General features: G+C 43.1%; 2 protein-coding genes across 2 annotated transcripts; one reads left to right on the top strand and one right to left on the bottom strand.

Annotated features, from left to right (window-relative positions):
- Positions 1 to 793: 793 nt before the first annotated feature.
- LOC122131969 (cullin-3-B-like) lies at positions 794 to 17,672 on the top strand. Its single transcript, XM_042706693.1, has 16 exons — positions 794 to 1,067; positions 7,142 to 7,339; positions 7,997 to 8,110; positions 9,515 to 9,675; positions 10,029 to 10,143; positions 10,455 to 10,683; positions 11,782 to 11,927; positions 12,992 to 13,168; positions 13,748 to 13,918; positions 14,138 to 14,245; positions 14,403 to 14,527; positions 14,847 to 14,943; positions 15,200 to 15,334; positions 15,792 to 15,978; positions 16,549 to 16,694; positions 17,056 to 17,672. Exons 1-16 carry the CDS (start codon positions 999 to 1,001, stop codon positions 17,185 to 17,187), a joined length of 2,310 nt encoding a protein of 769 aa, XP_042562627.1. The 5' UTR covers positions 794 to 998; the 3' UTR covers positions 17,188 to 17,672.
- Positions 17,673 to 18,613: 941 nt separating this feature from the next.
- Positions 18,614 to 23,476, bottom strand: LOC122131970 (dehydrogenase/reductase SDR family member 12-like). Its single transcript, XM_042706694.1, has 10 exons — positions 23,251 to 23,476; positions 22,382 to 22,515; positions 21,916 to 21,998; positions 21,725 to 21,820; positions 21,551 to 21,632; positions 21,352 to 21,413; positions 20,227 to 20,331; positions 20,034 to 20,124; positions 19,559 to 19,696; positions 18,614 to 19,100 (listed from the first exon to the last, which is right to left on the bottom strand). Exons 1-10 carry the CDS (start codon positions 23,304 to 23,306, stop codon positions 18,910 to 18,912), a joined length of 1,038 nt encoding a protein of 345 aa, XP_042562628.1. The 5' UTR covers positions 23,307 to 23,476; the 3' UTR covers positions 18,614 to 18,909.
- Positions 23,477 to 24,461: the final 985 nt, after the last annotated feature.

Raw genomic sequence — 24,461 nt, 5'->3', positions numbered from 1 at the left:
TTTTTTGGTGGGAACGTACAATCTTTGTTCCCACCTTGTGCCATGTAAGACGATATAGCTAATTTACACCAGACATAGCAGGTGATTTACCGTGTGATGGAGCCTATGGCAACCAGGGAGGGATGACTGCCTCTGTGCAAGTTAGTCAATGGTTGGTTTGATTGTGATGACAATTTGGTGATTATCGAGCCCAGGAGACTCCAGAGGCAACATTCCTCAGTTTCTCTGTTTTCTCAGAACATCTATTTTCCTGATGGCTATCGCAATGCAGTCATCTGACTTATGTAGACTTAAACTTCCAGTGGCTCATACTCTTTCCTCTAGGCTGCCACATCTGTACCCAAATCTTAATCAAGAATTATATTTGGGTTACTGGGTTACTACCTACCCTTTGAAGTCCATCCAATACTGATCACTGATTTGCAATCACCGTCTGTGGAGCTTCTGAACTGTCACCTCAGGATGTCATGGTAAGATGTTGCAGAGTGGTACAGGGGGCTGCATATCTAATGAATAATAATAATGAATAAAATACTTTATTTACTGTTCCTCCCTGCCCCTCTGAGCCCAGGTGCCCTTACTCAAACCCTTACCCAGTTTTCTGTCGCCCTGTATATATCTTGGTCTTGATGGTCAGAGAAAGCTGCTGTACGCACCGTGTGTTCAGATGTGTGTAGGCCCTATTCAGTTGTATTTTTCTTTATTCTACTCTCTCTCTCTCTCTCTCTCTCTGCTACAACCATGGCTGATCTCGCGTGATTATCAGGAGACCGCTGCGTTCTCTGAGAACCGCTGGTCCGCCATCATTGAGTAGAGAGAATCGAGACTGGTTGAGCAGAGAGTGGCAGCAGGTGGAGCAGTGACAACAACAACACAGAGAGTGGGAGAGAGACCCCGGACATAGGTCTTGGGGGAATATTTGTTCACCATTTGATTGTGCCCCTTTACTAGCCCAAAATAGGTTTTCATGATTAAACAGGGACGACGCAATCACTAACATGTCCAACATGTCCAACCTGACCAAAACCAACAAGAAGGACCCCAAGATGAGGATAAGAGCCTTTCCAGTAAGTAGTGTCCCGAACAACTTATTTAGTGGCACGACCGACAAAACAGGCTTTGGGGATTTCATGTCATTGTTTCAGTGAAGGCCAGAAGAGCTGCAAACAAATTGTTGTTGAGGTGTCGTTAGGTAACTGGGACAGCTAACTAGCTCTGTTGATTGTGCGATGATGGGGACGACTGCCTGCTAGCAAGCTAACTGGCTAGTTTGGCTGTTTGATTTAATACAAATAAAGTCAACCAGGAAGCTGCAAAATGTCAGCTGATAGACTAACTAGCTTTCAAAACAATCATCAAAAACGTTGCTAACTAGTGACTGAGGCCGTTAACGTGCAGTTGTATTTTTCTTGAACAACTGGCTATTTGGCTCTTAACTGGTTGTGTAGCAGCAGCTGGCACACACAGATGAACTAGCGTGAGCTAGCGAGTTGAGTTCACTGAAGTTGTATTTGTTCAGTGACACTGCCTTCTCAGCTACCTACCTACCTATGTATCTGACAAGGTTGTCTTCGTCTTAACTGAACGGGTCGCCAGAAGATAAGGTTGGAGACGTATATCAACCAATGGATTCCAGACGTGAGGGTTGATTTAGCTACCCCGTTAGCTGGTCGAGCCATAATGAAACATGCCCCGAGTCATGCTTCCTGGTAGCATTGGCTAGCTGTGTTGCTTGTCCGCCAACTTGCGAACTTTATCTTTTCGTATGGGTTAGTTGACAGTGCTATACAAGTGATGAGCATCCAGAAGAGTTGGCTGGACGAATTTGTCAACTTTTTGTGTGGTTGTTAACGTTACTGTTTGTGATCATCTAACGTCAGCTAGCTAGCTAGCCAGCTAGCTTTAGCAATTCAGTATCTAGGCGGCTACCTTGCAGATGTAACTGTTAGTAGTTGACAATGTAATTTTATCTAAAGTAAGGGAACACAACTATTAGATATGTAAGTGAAATTTGCCAGTAGGCTAACACGAACTTTTCTCACCAGCCTGGCATAACCTTGTTCGGAGAAGATCATTGAATGTGTATTTATCTTGTGAAAGTAAATTATTTGGATAATATGGTTTATATAAGGTTCTGCAGTATTGGTGCTTAAAGCAGGCATTTTCCTCCATTCTTTCAATAGGTTGCGCAACTTTTAATCTGGTTGTTGTTGTTTGTGTTTCTTCACAAGCTAAATTGAGCAGTTGGATTGGTGCCCATTGTGACCATTGCGTTAACGACATCACTGAATAGTCCTTGCAGAGCACCTGGTCTGGACTTTCTACCTTGGTGTGTTTTAGTTTGAAGATTTTGATCAACTTGATGCTTTGAAATTGATGACCATTGCTTTCGTCCACTTTTTGGTTGCAGTGAATCAAATCTGTAATCATGTTACCAGTTTCAAGTAAGCCCAAAAAGACACAAGAATGGCATTGCATTTCAGCACCTACTACACTGTTGCCAGATGTTCCATATGCCTTTTCTGTCACTGTGTCACTGTCAAGTTTAAGTGTTGTTTGAATTTACACATTAGTGCACACACAAGGTGCATACTGGTTCACTGCTGCAGGGTCACCCTCAAACACATGTCCTTTTTAGATTGAGATCCCAAGATAATCACGTTAAGAAGACCCCTCTTTATGCCGCCTTTGCTTGTTTATACTGACAAAAACGGAAGCGACTGATTGATGCCCCACTGTGTCCTTTCATATAGCAGTCCAGCGTCGCGGCATACATAGGTCTGCAGCTAAGCTGAGCTGAGCTGGATCCAGCCCAGATATGGCCCTTAGCAGGCATGCCCAAGGACATTGTTTACCCTACATTATTTTAGCGGATGCACTCTTCCTTTTTAATATTTTCTTTTTCTGTGTTCTTTAACTGATTTAATGCGCTTTACCTCTTTATCTCTTTTTTTTTTCTTCTATGTTCTTTTATTTGTAATGCACCTTGAATTACCAATGTCTATGAATGTGCGCCTTACCTTGCCTTTTCCGCTCTCAGGCACTGTATGGGAGACTAGGCCTGTTAGACTCTTTTAGGTAGTCTGACATGCCTTGATATTTTTGCATATTTCACCTAACTAAAAACATTGATGCAAAAGTGGCATATATGATTATATTCTACAAGACTTCAGCAATAATAATATGAGAGTAAAATGAATGTAGTAAAATAATTGTTTATTTAAATCGAATGTAAACATACCCTTACAAAAACCTACTTTTAGAAGTGCTCAGACTTTTTATAAAAACACATTGTAAAGATTTTGGGCCAAAACTTTTGAACCTTGTAAACATAGGTGTTAGCTGTACATCGGTAATTTTAGGTGAATATTCTCCAAAACTAATGTCCCTACACAATGAATATTGATGAGTTAAGTGTAATCACACCTCGGACACCTGGGTTAAAGACAATGGCCATTACATAATGGGCCTTGAATGTCTTTGTGGCCCTCTACCCCCCACAGGTTTTTTTGCCACACCATGACCCAATAGTGATCGCCAAATTACCATTCCCATATCATATAGCCCTCATTTGCTAATGGGCGGGTCATTAGGAGCTGAAACCTCACTGAGAGTCTGAAATGTGCAAGCTTTTAGTTTTATTCTCCTTACAAAGTGCTAATTTCTTTTTTAGTTTCGAACTGTATACAAGTTATTGTACAATTTAACAAGTATAAGATTCAAGGTTTTTTGGGGTGTTATTTTTATGTCTCTAGGACAAAAACTCACAAAGCTTTAAAAGCATATTGACAACAAGACCAAAATGAGGAATACAGACTCCCAAGTGTTCAGTATGATGTTTTAGACTTGCAACAATTGAGGCAGCTGTGCTGCACACAGTATGAGGTGTGTCCAGCCTATTCGCTGCAGCCCTGCACACATCATTGAGTTAGAGTCTTGGTGACTCAGATCTCCGTGGCGACTGTGGACACTTCTGGTGGTGCGCGGCATCTTTATCAGAGTTCACAGCTCAGAGTTCCAGAGCCTGCCTGCCTTCAATTCTGGAGTTTTCCATAAGTGGCCTTTCCAGTATGTTCCTGCCCCCTGCCTCTGTGTTTGCGCTTGTGTATGTGTGCATTGCTGCAGGCGGAGGTTTCGCCTGCGATCAACAGGTTCCTTTTTCAGACAAAAACAATCCTGTCTGCATGCATTCAGTGCGCCACAAACTCTTGTCGTGAATGAACAGGCTTGACAACATTGAGGAGCCACCGTTTTTTTGAGGGGGATGAGAGTTCAGCAGCGTAAACTGCTGTTTGCCTCCACTTCATCCAATATTTTTGCAGGCTGTTTGCACTTGGAGGCTTCAGGCCTGGGTGACTGGTGGTGGCTGGTGAAGTTCATATCAACTGCTTACCTGGGTTAACAGGAGAGTTCAGAGGCACTTCCTGCAGCTGCTGTCTAGCTGGTGCTTCGGTCCAAAGTGTTCCATGAAATAGATCTGTATGTAGATCTGTAGAGCTGTAGTAGGCCTGTAGATACTACAGTACACTACCAAGGCCCACTAGGTTGTGAAGTCTCAAAGCTAATAAGCCGCTTCTCTGATATGTTCTTGGTATGTGTTTGTGTGTAACATGTGTTACTCTAATATTTGTCAGTTGCATGCATGTACAGGTGGTAGTGGCTTGTTTTCTAGTAATGACGGGGTTAGAAATACACAGGTCTAACCATACAGACCTCAAATTCATCAGTACATCTTCTGAACTCAGCCATAAACCTGTGATTAAGTTAAACATTCACTCATTCAATCAGATTAAATGCAAGTAAATGGTTGTAGTATTATGCCCTGCATCATCAAACAATAATTCAATTCAATTCAATTCAATTCAATTCAATTCAATTCAATTCAATTCAATTCAATTCAATTCAATTCAATTCAATTCAATTCAATTCAATTCAATTCAATTCAATTCGCGCTAGAACAATACAAATGTCCATCAAACATGGATGATGGATTGCAGTCTTCTGTCAGAAGGGATGTGTAATGCATGTTATGGATGCAAAGAGGCAGTGGGCCCATGGTTCGGTATGCATCATGTTTTTATTGCCCACGGTAACGGTACGGTTTTGGTATCTTTATATTTAAGAATAAATGAAATTACCCTTTAAACAATAAACTGTTTTATTTTGCCTCTAGACCAAGAAAGTGTTTGATTCAGAAAAATGGCAGCATGACTGACTAGGCCTGTTTTTTGTCTCTACTACAGTGAGGTAGCTTTCACTTGCCTTGGAGGTCCAACTATGAGCGGAGAGAGCTATATAGGGTGTCTTGAGTCAATTCATTTTTAATTTTTCTCTGTGATGTTTTTTATAGAGCTTTACTGCTGAAATGTGTCCTGGAGGGGATATTGTAACGCAGTTCATATTTTAATCAGGTGACATAATCCTGCGTGCAGCATTGCATGCAGACTCTACTTTGTTTGTTTACAGTCATCGTATTGAACACTAAATCCAAAATGTTCCCTCACAGTGGATTTGAAAGACACAGTTCCTCTCCAAAATTGCTTCTCTCTGTTTAGCTAGTGTTTACCACTGTCAAGTTTTCAGTTTCCCCTCTCTTCTCCAGCTCCTATTTGCATACAGGGCGTTGATAGGCTCCAGGGAGATTCTGACAGGCTCCAGAGATGTTCTGTGGGTCTGAATGTACAACGTGCGTGTAGTCAGCAGCGCAGTAAACAAGTTTTGAAAATGATAGGAACTTGACAGGCTTATTATACCACTTATCATACCGCAGTCTGTATTGAACCAGAGGGGGTGTACCGAACGGTTCGACAATATATCGTGTACCACTGCATCCAAAGTATGTGTTGTATGGGTGTGTAGCCTAGTCCTAGTAATAACTGTTGTGAAACCATTTATCTATGGTTCTTCTAGGGAAGTGACCCGGGAAGTCACTTGACCCATACTCAGATAGTTGGCTGTATACTGTTATTGACACACAAAGGCCACTGAATGGTTTTACCTCTTTTTACTCAGACTTCGACCCCTGTTTGGTTGTCATCATATCAAGTGTTTTGAGTTTTAGGTTTAGGTATCTCTTGTATAGGATTTGGTTAAATATCTTTATATTTTCTGGTGAGTGCTAAGTTATTGTTTTATCTTGGTCTTCTCAGCTTGTTTCGTATGTCATTGCCCGGACATTCACGCACATATATAACGGTGTATGATGTGTACTTTTCCCCCTAAGCTGGCTGCAGCAGTGTTGGAGAGGGAAGGTGATCAGATAAACCCTTAATTTTTTAAGTGGTGAATTAACCTGTGCACATTTTGAGAACTACCTGCCCAAATTAGGCTGTCCTTTTTAAATAGGCCAGTGCCACAGCAATTTGCTATCAACTGAATCGAAAGTAGGCTAACACTAGCTAGTGCTCTGTGCCAGTCTGTGCATTGGCCTCTTCTTAGCCCGTGCACTTCAGAAGGTCGAAGTGTGCCAGTCTCTCTTGAGCAAGCTGTTTCCCTGTGGCATGCACAGAGAGCTCGAGCAAACCTGGTCAGTCCGTAGCCCAGCTGTACTTTCTGTGAATAACAGTGCCCTTTCCATGGGGGTCTATAGAGGTTGTTTGACATACAAGTCTGGAGATTGCAGAGACATTCAACAGCTTTTCCAGACAAGCACATTGCCTTTGCTTGTAGTCATGATGATGTAACAATGGTGGTAGCTAAACACATGTTGTAGCTCACCTGTACTGTTGACAGAGGAGAGGGAAAATGGCCTGGCGTCAACCTCACAGCCGTTTCACAGTGAAGGAGGTTATTTTTCTTTTCCTTTTTCTTCTTTTTTTCTGGTTGATCAGTATTTTTGCGTTGAAATTTGAAAAGCTCCTGGATGTGTAATGAAATGTGATTTTAAAGGCATAAAGAAATATTGCAAAGTAATCTTTAAAAAAAATGGTCTTATTATCATACCTCTAGCCTAACGTCTTATTTTGTGGTAGGCTGAATGTAAAAACTTTATTATTTTATTACACTGGACTGTGTCTAGGGTTAGGGTTCCTAGGGTCAGGGAACTAAAATCAAGTTTGTCTAAATACACAAACATTTTGTCTAAATACCCCCCCCCCCCCCGACCCATGGCTTAAGTTGTGTGCTCCTCTCATGTGTGTAGATGACTATGGATGAAAAGTATGTCAACAACATCTGGGACCTCCTGAAGAATGCCATCCAGGAGATCCAGAGGAAGAACAACAGCGGTCTGAGCTTCGAGGAGCTCTACCGGAACGCCTACACCATGGTGCTGCACAAACATGGCGAAAAGCTGTACACGGGACTGCGAGAGGTCGTCACCGAGCACCTCATCAACAAAGTAGGTCCCTCTCTCGCACCAGCTCAAAGGGACTTAAAGGAAAGCACGAGTGTATGTGACCAAGATGTCTCGCATTTTAGTTACTGTAGTGACTGAGAGAGTTAACATATCCCCGTCTGTTTAGTGTAGTTAGTCCTTTGTGTGCAATCATCTAAAAAGCTCTCTCAAGTTTCCACAATACATTTACACAGCCTCTTCTGTCAAGGAAACTGGACAGAATTAAAGGCTGACTGGTTTAGCAGGAGGAACTGCTTTTTTTACCTATGCGATCCAGGTCAGGAAATAGACATCTTGACTGATACCCATTCACAAATTAGGCAGTTTATCTGCCGGGGTGACCCTGGGTGTGCTTGTAATGCTTCAAACATTTGACAGACCTGAATTTTGAATAAGCCATGTCTTGTCACCTGGGTCTACTGTCGTCAGCAATAAAGCGTCATTGTCTCTTAAAAGTGCCTTAATTGCTCCGTCTCAGTCACCTGTCTCCATTGCCAATTATACCAGCCATCGCCACAGGCAACCCAGCCCTCGTGTTCCCGAGGGGAATGATTGAGCGGTGAGGTAATCATGGCAGACTGGGTGGGGCTAAATGTCCTTACCTGCCACAGTAACATGTTATTTTGTCTCCTTCCCCTACGCCCCTTCCCCACCCTCCAGGTACGAGAAGATGTCCTGAACTCCTTAAACAACAACTTCCTCCAGACGTTAAACCAGGCGTGGAACGACCACCAGACAGCTATGGTCATGATACGAGACATCCTCATGTATATGGTTGGTGTTTCAGTCAGTCTACAGCAAAGGACAACACAAAGATGTCAATAAAGTGTGTTTTGTTTGGGCTCCCGTGAAGACGGTGGAGGTCAGCAGTGACTCAGCGGCCATAGAGCTGCAGGGCACTCTCTCATGTGAGAGCTTTTGTTGCACTGCACTCTTCACCTTCTTGGGTTGCTTCCAGTGTTTCTTAACTGAACACACACACACACACTCTCACTCACTCATACACACTCTCACACAGATGCACACAAACACTCACTCACTCCCTCTCTCTCATACACCCACACCCTCTCACGTCCCTCCCGCCGCCCCCTCTCTCTCGCATTCTCTCACACACACACACACACACACACACACACACACACACACACACACACACACACGCACACTCACTCACTCACTCACTCACTCACTCACTCACTCATAGTCATACCTCAGGACTCCGGAGCTGCATATAAGTATATTTATTAGACAAACAACAATTGCAATCGGGCTCACTCCCAGCACAAGGCTGAAAGTGAAGCAATGATAAACACATCGCACAAGGTTTATATAGACAGAAGTTGAGCGTTCAACAGGGATAACCACGTGGTGGATTTCTGACGTCCGAGGAAAGGATGGAAGTTTTGCACAAGGTCGGAAGAAGCATAGTTCGACCCTTCTTATCACCTCTGGTCTAAACATGCTCTTGTACATATGCAGACTAAGTGGCACCTAATAATCTAAGTTACACACGCACACAGAAACGCAGAAAAGCCATTTTCCTGCTTACATAAGTACATGATTCATATAAGGTTATTAATAATTCAAGGCACTTGATTATTATATTCTAAAGTCATTAACAGTGTTTGGTAATTATCTCAATCACATAGTCTTGCACAAGACCCTGTGGATTTCATGCTGTGGGTTAACCTTGCATGGCCGGCTGACCTAACACCACTAACCCTTAAATGACCAGGCTGTGAAGTGTTTGTGTGTGTTTGTGTGTGTTTGTGTGTTTGTGTGTGTTTTGTTATGTTTTGGGGGATTAGGCATCATGCCTGGATGGCTCTGTGGTGCGAGCTGAAGTCCGTATGACTCATTGTTTTTGACAGCAGGCGTCATTGATCAGATGTCAGATTGCTCCTGCATAGACCATCTTCACCATGCACAAGTGCTGATCAGCACCTTTCTCAACTTATGGCAGAGAATGCTGGAATATGTGTTTGAACATTTCAACCCAGTTCAGTATCTCTGGGTTTGTGTGCTGAAACTCTTTCTCAGGGTACAGAGAGTTTTAAATCACTGTCTAACCTTTTGTTTCCCTCCTTGCTCTGTCTCGCTCTGTTTCTCTCTTTCTTTTAAAATCTTTCTCTGTCTGTCTCTCTCCTCTCCTCTCTATTCCTTCTCTGGGGAATGCAGGATCGGGTGTATGTCCAACAGAATAATGTGGAGAATGTGTACAACCTAGGCCTCATCATATTCAGGGACCAGGTGGTGCGCTACGGCTGCATCCGAGACCACCTGAGACAAACGCTCCTGGACATGATCGCCCGGGAGAGGAAGGGGGAGGTGGTCGACAGGTGTGTGTGTGTGTGTGTGTGTGTGTGTGTGTGGATTTGTATAGGAGTCAATAGCTGGGTTTCAATCAAGCATATTTTTAAGTGCCGTCATGAACATTCGGCTGAAGAAAAAGCGAGTGTATGTGTGTGTATTTTGAATATGGATCTCTTCATCCATATGGATCTCTTCAAAAAGTCATATATAAATGCATTACATAACATTGTAGACATTAATCTGGTTTGTTAGTTTATGTGTATAGAGAAGGTCTTTGATCCTCTTTGTTGACTGGTTGATGATTGTGTGTGATATGCTTGCTGGCTGGCTATCCTCTGCCGCTGACTTCCGGTACCCTTTTGTGTCCGTGCCCTTTCAGGGGAGCTATTCGTAACGCATGCCTGATGCAAGTGATCCTCAGTCTGGAGGGCCGGTCTGTGTACGAGGAGGACTTTGAGGCCCCCTTTTTAGAAATGTCTGCAGAGTTCTTCCAGGTAAGGCCTCACCACAGCGAACCTGTAGGGACTTGCACCTGTCATTTGCATGTGTATCAGTAACAGTTATTGCTACCAGCCTTTGGCTGCAACGTCCCAACCTGCACCTTCAAAGAATGAGTCAGTGTATAGCAGAAGAATGTGTTTGTTTGAAGTGCCCTGTTGATGTGTACAATCCCCAAAATGTTGTCATCTAAACGTCTCCATCATGTGGAATATAACGAAAAAATAATTTTGAGAAAATGAACATTTTAATGTAATTCAAAATGTATAATTATTTAATATTTTATAATATTTAATTTTATTTCTAGATGGAAAGTCAGAAGTTCCTAGCCGAAAATAGTGCCAGCGTTTACATTAAGAAGGTGGAGGCGCGGATCAACGAGGAGATCGAGCGGGTGATGCACTGCCTGGACAAGTCAACGGAGGAGCCGATCGTGAAGGTGGTGGAGCGTGAGCTCATCTCCAAGCACATGAAGACAATCGTGGAGATGGAGAACTCTGGCCTGGTCCACATGCTGAAGAACGGCAAGACGGAGGGTCAGTGCACGCCCGGACAAAAGCTACTGCTGATGTGTGCTAAAAGACAAAGTTAAAGGAAACACATGTGTTGCCAGTTTGTTTTTGTCTTTTTGTCATTTCATCATGAATGTGAATGTATGAGGGCAAGGCAATATCACATTAAGTTTTAGTATATGTTCTTGCATTCAGTTTTAGAAGGCATTGCTAATGCTACATCCCATAGACCTGTGTGGTGAGAGTTCTACCATGTGAGAAAAATGGCATTTGATTGCAGTATCATGCATAGAAAGATTTTCAGAAGATCTAGGATGATGCATTTATTGTTAATTTCATGATGGACAGATGATGAGTTGGGTTGTAAGAGGAAAGCATGTGAAGATTATGCATAAGAGATGAAGATGAGGCTTTAATGGACCCCTCCTGGGCCTGTGACTATCATGCCTGTCTCTACCCAGGCCCTCTATCACACCAGTAGCACAGCCAGAAATGTTAATTTCGCTGTGTCTGTCGGATATAAAGTGTGCAAGAACCAAAGCAGATCAACCTTAACAGTTTTTTTTTTTTACTTATTCTAAGAGCTATTTTAAGATTAAACCATTATTTCTGTTTTAGTTTTAAGATATAAGGTGGTAGAGGCGAGCTGCACATTTCTTTCTTAATTTAATGCTACAATGATTTCCTCAATAACATTATGGCACAACTGTTGCATAACAGCTATGGTAAACCTGGAGTTGTGGCGACTGCAATGGTCTACTCACTGAGCATCTGCAGCATTGAACATGCAGCTACAGATTTCAGCTATCAGATTTTAACATAGCAAGGGTAACCATACAACCTTAGGAAATGTTAAGGATTTTTTTTATTTGCTGCTAATACATTTTTTTTATAATTATCCTGGCGAAGGGGCGTTAGTAGGGAATCCCAGCTCGGGCCTGTAGCGACGCCCCTGGCTAGGTGTGCCAGCTTTAGATCTGGACGGCACTGGCACACCGACGACTTCTCCAGGGAGGGCACCATACGCTTGTTTTGTCAGGAGAAGAGAAGTGAGACTCTGAGGCTGAGCACTCGGTTAAACCTCTTCTGTGTGCCTGTATCTCCTGTTCCTCTCCCTCACAGACCTGGCCTGCATGTATAAGCTGTTCAGCCGCGTGCCCAGCGGCCTGAAGACCATGTGTGAGTGCATGAGTGCCTACCTGAGGGAGCAGGGCAAGGCCCTGGTGTCGGAGGAGGGGGAGGGAAAGAACCCTGTGGACTACATCCAGGTACAAACACGCTCACACACACACACACACACAACCACTTTACGTGTGAAACTGCATTTAGAAATTCTTGTTTTATAGCATTGCATTTAAAAGTGCTGTAAGCTCTTTTTTTTCTTTTCATAAAACCTTCCACATCCATAATATTGATTTATTTGTGAACGAACAGAGACAAGATATTGTTTCCCAATATTCCAGTTTGTTCTGTTCAGAGACCCATAGCCTAGGGATAATTTTCCTTGATGGGGTGCCAGGGGGTCCCCAGAAAGAAAAAAAATATTAGTTTTGACTGTAATTCCAACCATAAGTAACAGAATGTATGACTGATTTGGTAATGGGTTTCATACAATTTTTGTAATAAAACATCTAAACTCAAAAATCTTGATGGGGGAGCCTGGAAAAAAATCGTGTCAAATGGGGATCCCTCCCAGGTCTAATTTGTGGCAGTTTATGGGTCCTTGATATACAAGAGTTTAAAAACCGCTGAGCCAATTAGTATTTGAACATGCCAATTGCAGTGCTGTGTTTTTTAAGTGTATTCACCTTGAACTAAAAATAAAACTGACATAACAAAGCTGGTTTACACAATGAAACAAATGGCACTAACACAATAGACAGGGTCTGGAGGAGTTTATCTTCGATATTAACAGATGAAGCGCTAACGTTAGCCGCGCTGCTGTTGCTTGGTTGGGATCCATTAACGTTATCGTCACTCTGTAGCGCCGTCACTGGAATCGATAGTGAAATCGTTAAGGACTTTGGCTAACTATTCCAAGGAATCAATCCACTGGGAACCGGTTCTCAACAAGATCCGGTTCTCGATTCATATCTCTACACGTGGGGCCTTGTGCTGTGGGCAAAACCTGACCCACCATTCATAAATGCTGATTAAATTAACTCTCCCCCTCTCTCTCTGTCTCTGTCTCTACCTCTCTCTCTCTCTCTCTCTCTCTCTCTCTCCTCCTCTCTCTCTGTGTCTCTACCTCTCTTCTCCCCTCTCTCTATTTGTCTCTCCCTATCTGTCTGTCCCTCTCTTTCTCTCCCTTCTGCTATTCTTGTATTTCCAGGGTTTATTGGACTTGAAGACACGATTCGACCGCTTCCTACAGGAATCCTTTAACACTGACCGGCTCTTCAAGCAGACCATCGCCGGAGACTTTGAGTACTTCCTCAACCTCAACTCCCGCTCGCCCGAGTACCTCTCCCTGTTTATCGACGACAAGCTGAAGAAGGGAGTCAAAGGAGTGAGTATGCCAGCCCAGCACACAGACGACTCTGCTCCAGAACCGCTCCAGAGTCTCCCTCTCATTCCGCTAACGCTGTGCCAATGGCCTTCACGCCATCTTGGAAAGCAGCCGATAACTGTTCCTGCATCGTGACTGCTCTGAGCTGCCCCCTAGTGGGAGACTGATGAAGTCCATATGGTAGCCCTTCATGGGCAGCTCGCAGCAGCTGGGCGACAGGAGGGGGAGAAGCTGTGTCTGCTGAGTGCTGAGATGTATTAAAGAGGCCGTCTTTGACAATGAGTAGCAATAAAATAGAAACTTAGAGGAAGTCCTGTTACGTTTCCTTATTGGCACAATGTCAGGACCTTGGTTCCCACCTGTTTATTCCCATTGTTTCCCAACTCTTCTCGGTCATCTTAATCTGTTGTTGTGTTTTCTTCACAGCCCTATGCAGTCTTGGCCTTTATTTTACTGACTTTGCAAAGCCCAGTGCTTGACTGATGCAGTGCAATTGACACATAAATACTAACACAAAAAAAATTAAACCATCATTAATTCTCCCTCTTTTCTTTGCCTTTGTCTGTTCTTTGCGCGTAGCTGACAGAGCAGGAGGTGGAGTCGATCCTGGACAAGGCCATGGTGCTGTTCAGGTACATGCAGGAGAAGGATGTGTTTGAGAGGTACTACAAGCAGCACCTGGCCCGAAGGCTCCTCACCAACAAGAGCGTCTCTGACGACTCCGAGAAGAACATGATCTCCAAACTCAAGGTCAGTCCCTGTTTATCTCTGCTCTTTATGTCTTATTCGGTCAGCCTTTACTTGGGCTGTGGCTGTTCCTGGTCGGGACAGACATAATGTTGAAAAGTTTGATTTCATTGCCCTGTGGTAACGGGATCTTATATCTTTTTTATCTGTGGTGTGTAGTTGTGTAGTACAGTAGTCGTGTTAGTTGTTGGTTGATGGGGTGTTTGTGGTGTTTGTGTGCAGACAGAGTGTGGTTGTCAGTTCACCTCCAAACTGGAAGGCATGTTCAGGGACATGAGCATCTCCAACACAACCATGGACGAGTTCCGGCAACACTTGCAGTCAACCGCCGTAAGTTTCTCTCTCTCACTCACACACACACACACACACACACACACACACACACACACACACACACACACACACACACACACACACACACAGACAGACAGGAGACAAGATTGACTTCCTTCCTGAGTTTTTTTTTTTTTGTGTGTTCATTCTGCAGGTGTCCTTAGGAGGTGTTGACCTCACTGTGAGAGTCCTCACCACGGGCTACTGGCCCACACAGTCAGCCACCCCGAAGTGCACCATCCCCAACTCCCCCAGACACGCCTTTGAAGTCTTCAGAAGGTAGAGCTCCATACTGTAGTTAATATGTCACAGACACCACCACCACCAGGAACTAGCTATATTCATAAAATACTACTACTTTTCAGGTGGTCAAAGGTAAATGAGCTGTTGCTCTTCAAATCATTGTTGTCCTTGGAACAGGGCCAACTTGTATGCATCACACACATAGTGACGTAATTGCTGGGGTGCAGAGAGTTCAATAAATATCCTTTTCTGCTGTGTTTGTGACGTGCGTTATATGACCATGTGGAGTTGCAGTGTCATCTGAGACTCTGCTTGCGTCCATGTGTATTCACCCCCTGTCTGCGTTCCTCCTTAGGTTCTACTTGGCCAAACACAGTGGCAGGCAGCTCACCCTGCAGCACCACATGGGATCCGCAGACCTCAACGCCACCTTCTACGGCTCTATTAAGAAGGTGTGCATGAACATTCATAAACACACACACACACGTGTCACACCCAGACACGGACTATATTTTCCAAACGGTTGAATGAATGTCAGTGTTATTTAACGTGCTTTCTCTCACACACACAAGCAAATACACACATATAGGCTTGTGTACACACACAAGCACATACATGTACACACACACACACACACACTCAAAGACGCGAGCGTCCCACACCAGCAGCTGTGTTTTCCATTGTGCTGTGTGTGTGTGTATGCCCCAGGAGGACGGCTCTGAGTTGGGCGTAGGTGGAGCACAGGTGACGGGCTCAAACACACGGAAGCACATACTACAGGTGTCCACCTTCCAGATGACCATTCTCATGCTCTTCAACAACCTGGAGAAGTACAATTTCGAGGTACGGACATTACCACCACCATGTTTTTAACTCCCCTCTTTCAAAGAAGGAGGGAATCTGGCAGCTTGACAAGATGGCGGCACGAGTACAATGCCAGACTCCACTTCTAATCTCCATGGATGTTATACTGAATTTTGTTGTCCCAGCGCCCAGATTTGTGCTATGGCAGTAAAGTTGAATCTCCTCTAATCTAATCTAATCTAATTTAATTTAATTTAATTTAATTTTGGCAGAATGGCAGCACGGTTCCTGTATTTATTCTCATGTATATTTGTTGAAAGTTTACTGCTTTCTGCCTTCTCTGGTTGGTTGTTAACCTGCATTTTATTTGCCCCTGTGCAATGACAATAAAGTTGAATTCAGTCTACTCCTTTCTCGTCTAATCTAATCCAGTGTATTGTAATGAGTGAGTTACTGAGCCTCTTCAGAGTGTGACGTTCCCCCGGTCTGTCTGCAGGAGATCCAGCAGGAGACGGACATACCCGAGCGGGAGTTGGTGCGGGCGCTGCAGTCTCTGGCCTGCGGGAAGCCCACGCAGCGGGTTCTCACCAAGGAGCCCAAGTCCAAGGAGATCGAGAACGGCCACGTGTTTACAGTCAACAACCAGTTCACCTCCAAACTGCACAGAGTAAAGATCCAGACAGGTGAGCAGCCCGGCACTGAGGAGACAACAGCCTGTGAGCACCTCTGGTGAAAATCAACACTGTACTGCGATGATGCCTTTCAAAATCACGCTCACACTGCGTTATTATGTATGGAATGGATCAGCGAAGCTGAATGATAACTGTGTTAATATGGCGTTTAAGGGATCTAAGAAGCCTGCAGTCGTGTTGGACTAATTAAGCCAATTTTACAAGGCTCTGATTTCAATGGTTCAGGTCAACTGATGATGTCAGGTGGAATGCAAATACATTTCGTCCTGCTTCACACTGATAGCCCTTAAGCACACGGGTCTCTCCCTTCTGAGAAGCCAGAGAAGAGCTGTAGAGGTACATAACCGGAAGGAGTAGAGGTGAAGGAGGGTGTGCAAGCTAGTTGGAGACGCTGGTTAGCAACAGTAGGGAAAGTCATTGGATTGCACCTGTTGAGAGTTGTCTTGATTGTCTTAGTGCACTAAGTTGTTGCTATGACCGGAAGTTACTGTGCTGTGTGTGTGTTCTGTTGAAGCCCGTAAAGAATATATACATATGATCCGTCTCTTCACCTTGCTCCAGTTGCTGCTAAGCAGGGCGAGTCTGATCCTGAGCGGAAGGAGACGCGGCAGAAGGTGGACGATGACAGGAAGCATGAGATCGAGGCGGCCATCGTCCGCATCATGAAGTCCCGCAAAATGATGCAGCACAACATCCTGGTAGCAGAGGTGAGTGGTTACACAGCAGTGTAAAACACGCGCACGCACACACGCACGCACACACGCACGCACACACACAGATATGTGCGCGTGATGGAGAATGATACTAAAATAGGACCATACTTTTAAGTGGTTTAGCATTGATTTCTTAAAATCACCCCTCAAGTAAAGCTAATTCATTTTACTCACTTAGTAATTGTTGGTTCTCACTCTATTTAAAAATAGCCTTAATAGATGACGGGTTACTAAGTTGAAAAGGAAACTGTGTTTAAAGCCACTTAAAATAGTCACTGTAGTTCTTTTCTGCAGCCTTTTTTTGTGTGTTTGGGACACACTTGTCTCTAACATTTTGTCTGTCTTCTCTCTGCAGGTCACCACGCAGCTGAAATCGCGCTTCCTACCCAGTCCTGTGGTTATCAAGAAACGTATTGAAGGACTTATAGAGAGGGAATACTTGGCACGGACGGCCGAGGATCGCAAAGTGTACACCTACGTAGCGTAGGGAGCGCTGGACACAAAGGAGGGCACAAGAGGAGTGAGCCAAAAAAAAGAAAGAAAAGAAAAAGAAAAAAAAAGTTTTGTGACTGTTCTTCGCATGGACTGGAAGTTTCTTAGAAATGTGAAGACTGCAGGGAAGCACTTCCGTCTCCCTCGCTAAACACACAGCTAATCCATAAGGTCCGACAATAAACGGAATCAACTCACGAAAATAAACAATCCATCACGTGTCGTAGGTTACTTCGCAATCAGGCAACTTTACTCCCTGTCTGAGATTCAACATGGATGGATCCAGCTTCAAGCTTTTCACTGTTTTATCCTTGTAGAGTTCAACCTTATACAAGAATCCCATGGCAAAATGTGAACGCACATTTTTTTTTTCAATACTGTATTAAAAAAATACAAAAAAAATAATTATAAAAAAGCAGCACATGTGGATTGCTTACAAAACGAAAATAAAATAAAAATAAAGTTAATATTGAATTCTCACAATATTGTAACTTTATTGAGGTTTGTTATAAAGTGGGCCAAGGTTGTCTTCCTTACTGACAAGGTCGTCTTCCTTCCACGGAGGTGACAAAGTGCTAATGGTGCTGCTGTCTCAATGCCTTGGCTGAGTCCTCTCACCTCCACTCTCATTTCCCACAGAAAATCAGAAAAGCTGTTCAGCTTGGCAAACAGATGTGCCTAATAAAGTTTGTGATTGAAACACAGCCATTGATTTTTCAAGGCGTTGTGCTCCATTATCTGTCTGGCTTGTGTGTAGCTTTGGATCTCGTACGGCCAAACTGTACAGTGACACCTGCGTGTACTTCTATTTTCCTTCAGTAGGAGGCAGAGTGTGTTATTTTGTAAAGAGGTGTGTGTGTGAAAAAATTAGGAGCAGTGGGAACACGCTTTTGCGGATACCCAGAGCAACCACTCCAGCTGTCTATACTTTGACACTTTTGTTAAGGAAAAGGGCGGAGACGGTTATATATCTGCGTAATATATATTTAATTTTTTGAATTGAATGTGCATTGCCGATGTGTTTCACCTTTATTTATGAAATCGTGGACATGAATCTTCCGATGTAGATAGGGTTGTGAATAACCACTAATTGAAAATATGTCTGCAATGAAGTGGACAAGCCTAAGCAATACAAATTGACTATTACCCTATTCATTTTTCCTGTCAGTAAGTCGAACCCAGGACCACATAGGATGGAGTGTGCAGGTGTTTATTGGGTGTTATCAGAGTAATTGCCCACTGTGCAGGGAGAATCATATGCACTTAGACGAGTCAGTATACATGCCAGAGGAAAGCGGGTCCAAAATTTCACTGCTGTGTGTTAAGCCTATGAGGAGCCGAATGGAAGCTTATTGCGAAATTTATAACAGTACTTGCCTATGTGTGAGTTTGCACTTGTATTACACTGCATCTTCTGCATACTGGTTAGTAAATAATTTTATTATTGACGTTTTTAGTACATGGCTGCATTTAAAATTGTATACCAGTGGAATGTTCTTGCTAGATTTGACATCAGTAACTACTTTTCCCCTGTCACTTTCCCACTGCGATCAACTTTGTTAACCTTACTGAATAATAGTATTTAAGTAGGCAAATTGAGACACAGGCATTGCTTCTCTGCGCCAGCATCTGTGTTATGGTAGTTTCCTTATGGGCACGTAAGCATGTGAAATAGCCCATAGACATATATATGTCTATGAAATAGCCTATTTGAGTCTCACGCAGCTTTTTTGATGCAGTCCTGTAGACTTCCTGTGGTCTCAATTGCAGGGCTGTTTAGTTGTGAGCGCCCCCCGCTGGGCTGGATCCTCTTGGCGAGTGTCTCCAGACGGACCATGAGAGCCCGGGCTTTCTCACGGGAGTACCGAGTCCAGGCAAGGGGCAGGTGAACAGGAACCATTCTCCTATCTGCATTCGGAGATCCCCATAACAACACAAGGGTTAGTTAACCCCATACAGAGAGCTGGTGTTATTGTATATGTTACTAGTTACATTAGCGTTACTAATGTAAATCAATTTACGATTTGTGAAGGAGGAAGGATTTTAGGAACTATCCATTTTCCTGACCCTTTTGGCTAGCTACTAGACACTGTTTATTATTCTGAAAAATGTCAACCTTGCTTGCAGTTTTGAAAGAGGCAATAATAGATACAAAGCACAAAAATGAACACATTTTCTGTTAGTAGGTATAATGCTTAAGAAATAGCGAGCGGTAAGTAAATAATAAATAAACAGTTTGGCCCTGAATAAGCCAGGAACAGGTCCTCTTTAACAGCTTTTTCAGTTCCACGGGCCTGTCCACATCACAGTGATGACTCTAACCACATCAGCCACATTAACTTTTCCAGGCATAAAACCAGACCTACCCTGGAAAAACTTGCCACTGGGCGTCCGAGCTGCCGCAGGGGAGACGGCCAACCATATGACTGTGTCAGCACCCTGCTCTGGGGTCCGCAGCCGGCACCGCAGACTCTCATACAGCTGAGGCATCGCCATGACGACCGCTGTAAAGAGCCCAATCAACCAATCAGAGTTGCTAAAATTCATCATGTGATGACATGCAGAAGTAAGAAACTGACTGAAGTTCAGAGGAATGTAGCTGTTTTGAGGATATGATATTGAATACACTGATTTCATATGTTCATTTGCTGCCTCAGAACTCATGTACCTATTGTAATCTTGGACTGGCATTGTCTGGTACCCAATACAATTATGAATTCTGATTTATTTATTTATCATGTTGTGAATGTTGTGTCAAAGCTATGAAGCTAAGAATGTTTTAAAGCCATTCATTCGTGGTCATGTGTCACAATATCACAGCACACGGGATGTGATGTGTACCTGGAGTGTCTGCCCATCCCGGGTGCATGACAGAGAAGTGAATCCTGGGATATGTTCGAGCCCATTCTTCTGTCATCACCACCTGCTGTCTCTATAGTGACAATACAGCTGAGTATTAACAGCCGAAAAGCGATGCATGTCTGAAGCACATTCACAAACGTTGGTCCCAGGAACATATAACTTTGCTTTATACCTTATTCTGTGCATAGACCATGGTGCTGTCAAACATTCTTTTTTCAGTCTGCAGGTCGGTGATGCGAAGTTTCTGAACCAGCATCCCGCCAGAGGACACAGTGATCTGGGGGCACATGTACATTTGCATTAAGATTCGTGCTGTGGGAAGATTGCATGCCTGTCTGTCGGTCGGTCTGCCTGTCTGTGTGTCTGTCTGTCTGTCTGTCAGGAGGAAGAGGATGTGGAATTTTGCAGACTGTAGAACAGTAGAACCAAGCTGGCACGGACCCGCCACAGCAGATCAGGACCAGATATGTTCTGGTACCTGAGAAGCATTGCAACAATTATGAGTGACGTCTGCTGCACTTACAAATACATACACACACATAAACACACACACACACACACTAATAAGATGATTTGAATTACATTCCTAACTCCAATGGCCCTTCCACAAAATGACATTGGGATGAAGTGACAGCCCAGCAAATGGAATATTCTGTAGAGAGTTATTAATAATTCACCAGTAATGTAGTTTTAACTTGACTCGGATGTCTGTGTGCGTCATAGTATCAGTCTTGTAATAAAACTCAGAACGCTCTGGTTGACAGTAGCTGGCTCTCTGTATGCATCCTGGTTTTTTTAGCTATTTGAATGTATGAATTTAACTATACATTATTTAATTAATTATATATATAACTTATATTATGAATTTAATTTAATTATTTGTCTTCCCTAGAGGACCATTACAGCCTTTGAAAATGGAGATAAATTCTGGCCACATCATAAAAGCTGCAAAACAGCTCCTCTGAATTCCTCAATCGGCAAAGATGCAATAGGTAGTTGCCATTACTGGAAAATAAAAATACTGTAATGATGTGATACCAAAGGCATGCTGAGAAGATAATGTTTCTCAATACGTCTGTGCTTTCTGTAGCATTTAGTTTTGTGTGTATCTCAGCCATTTTTGTAAGGATTGTTTTCATATTTCTCCTCAGACAATAAGGCAAGAAAAACAAATACTAAGGTAATAGGGTAGAAAGAAAGAAGGATGTATGGAAAACACTGGAGCATAAAGACTTGTCAATAAAGTATACATATTTTCAACAACGTATTCTTGGAATTTGTATCTGGGTGAACTCACCACTCTGGGTTCAGTGTTCTTTTCCAGTAAAGGTATCAGACCCTTGGTCAGAATATACACTCCTACAACAGAGAGAGAGAGAGAGTAGATGTTGAGAGGATGGAAAACTCGGTTTGACGTAAAACTTGCTTTAGTCCACAGAATGTGGATAGACCAGTGAGGAAGCATCTTTTCAGCAGATGACTAGTTAGCCTCTTACCCAAGGTGTTGATGGCAAAGTTTTTCTCCAGACCTTCAAAATTCACCTCTCGTATGTTCAACATGCTCCCCGCATTGTTAATCTGTCACAACCGACAAATGGGGAAATAGATAAGCAAATGGTCATGTGTACAGACGTTTTACCACAGAATGCAGTTGCCACTGTGTGATTTACCAGAACGTTCAGGGATGTATGTTTACTCTTGAAGTCCTCTGCGAATTCCCACACCTTGCGTGTCTCTGACAGGTCCAAAATGTGGACGTGGATGTTCTGTGACAAGAGCACATCATTCGCTAAATCAGCACAGCCTCCGAGCATGATGTTTTTCCAGTGAGAAACTGATCAGGACACAAACAGAGACTCACATTGTTCCCAGCCTCCTTCACAATGTCCTCTCTGGCAGACTCGGCCCTCTCCTTGTTCCTGCACACCATGTGCACCGTACCACCTAGTTGGAGTACAAACCATACACCTGTCAGGCAATGCTCAGATGTCTCAACAAGAACACAGAGGTGCCTGGGGAAATTGGTGTAGCTATGACACTTATATTGTTTCAGTCAGACAAAGTAGTTTTACTTTTTCTTTAAAAAGCTCATTAACTGCCTGTGAACATTGTTAACATTATGTAATGTCATATTAAGGTGATATCGCTGATTGGAATAACAAGCAGCTATGGTGTTTTATATATAGGGATGTGCATGTGGGATAGAGAGAGCTGGCCATTGTGTGAGGCAAATTTAACACCTTGTCCTGTGCAATACTGGAAAAAATCACTGCTATTTTTCCCTTTTCCAGCAGAGGGACTCGCTAGCTTTAGGCACAGTCACTAACCCTTCTTTGCTATGGCCATTGCAGTCGCTTTCCCAATTCCACTGTTGGCTCCTGTGATCATGAAAGACTGTCCATCCAGGTTTACACTGAGGTCTTTTGCCAGGAAGTTTCTGGAAGCTGTTTCATATCCTCCTCTGTGTTATAGAAAAAAAAACTGGTAGGTAATTATAGAAGTCAACCAAAATGATCAGTTAATCAAACAACAGTCACAATCCATGTTATTTGTACAAACAAATAACAAACATCGTATTTCAATGATATTCAACATCAAATCAATTGACAATTGCAACATTCCAGTTCCCCATGTTTCTGAGGTCAGATATTTGACAATTGTTTATTGAGAGCCCAACATATTGCCCTCAATGACCAATTGTCAGCCCATTCAACAATAAATGACCAAGCGCTGTGCTGACCAAAACAGCTGTCAACAAAGCCTTTGTGTGGGGATGTCAGGAGGGTGGCATAAGGGCAGAGAGAGATCACAATGCCATGTTCTGTGGTGGCATGATAAACTGATAAAGCCTTTAGAGATTTTTATTTAATGCCAACAATCAGCAGCTTTTGGACAGGGAAAATCGTTCTCATTGTAGACTGAATATTTAACTTCAAATCTGTCACATTCATGTCAATACATCACCACGAAGTAGATTTACAAGAGACTGTTCACTGCATATGCATACATTCTTGGGTGTTGTTGGTCCTGAACAGCCTAATATACAAGGAACTGAGGGGTAATTTTATTTGAGTCACACAATCAGACTTGAAATACAACTTTAAATGTATATTTTTACATGAGGGAATGAAACAACAACAACAACAACAAACAATTAGAAAATAAATACATCCAAATAATACAGTATTTACTTTACCTTGTGTATTCTTGCATTGCTTTCAGAAACCACACAATATTCCGATACTTTGACATGATTGCTGCGCGTTTGGAAACCTCTATCCGTCTACCCGTTTGACAGTTTAGGTCCCCCCTAAGGCCAGCCCAGTTTTAAGGCTCTTTGATGCCCTCTACTGGCGTGTAATCAAGCTACACGACTCGACCATTGTAATTATGAAAGTACTTCAAACATCATATCCAAGATCAGTATATTAACATCGTCCACCTTCAAACAATGTAGGTTATTAAATATGCGGTAAGACAAGACCTTTCAGCAACATGTCTGCTTCAATTCGTCATTAGACAGCTGTAGGCTACATTATATATTCTCTGAGCGTCTTTAAAGAAAATGTGAGCTGGGAGGATGACCAGTGTATCACAACTGCACAAACGTTGTGGACTATTTTGAATGCATAACAGTACACAAATACTGAGCTTGCTAGAGCATCTCAATTGGTTGAAGCAAATGTGTATCCATCTTCGGAGACAGGGCGACAGATGTTTCTTTGAATGTGAGAGCTGCGGTGCATAGTACACCTTGGTGTGCAACAGGTGTAGGGCCCCGACCAATCGCATACACGGGATGAGATGACGCACGGTGTGGTATTCTACTCCGCTGACAATTTCAGTGAAGGGGGGACTTCCGTGACTTTCTGTTTCGAAGGATTCTGGGAAAGATAACTATGTGAGTTTGTACGTGCCGTGTCCAGCAGTGCGTGAAAAAGTGTGAAAACTGATCGGATTTAATTCTAGACCTATTTTGAACATTCGCTTATTTGAATATGGTAAGTAGAACATTGTGGAAAACGCGATATTGTCATGCGAAGTTCTTTGTAAACTAGTCAGCATATTCACACTGGTAGCCTACAGCTAGAAGTCGCCGCACCTGTTGCCATTGCTTAGGCTAATGTTACATTTTTTTAATTTTAAACCGGAATGTCAGTAATATTGTTTCGATCACAGTTACACTCACTCAGCTGCTAATGTCAGGAAGTAGGCCTATGGCAGCTTGTCTAATCTTTTTTTATCCGATATATATTTCTAGGTGACATTTAAACCTTTTCGGAAGTGCCATTAGGTGTAGGCTACTAGTTCCTTAGCACCTGTCCATTGTCACCTGGCGGAACGGGTTCCGTCATTTTCTTTCATTCAAACTCACCACCGTCGCCATTAAAACAACAGCATTTTAAG

Source organism: Clupea harengus, unplaced genomic scaffold (assembly GCF_900700415.2).
Source record: "Clupea harengus unplaced genomic scaffold, Ch_v2.0.2, whole genome shotgun sequence".
In the NCBI taxonomy this organism is placed as follows: domain Eukaryota; kingdom Metazoa; phylum Chordata; class Actinopteri; order Clupeiformes; family Clupeidae; genus Clupea; species Clupea harengus.
This window is presented reverse-complemented; position numbering and strand designations above follow the sequence as displayed.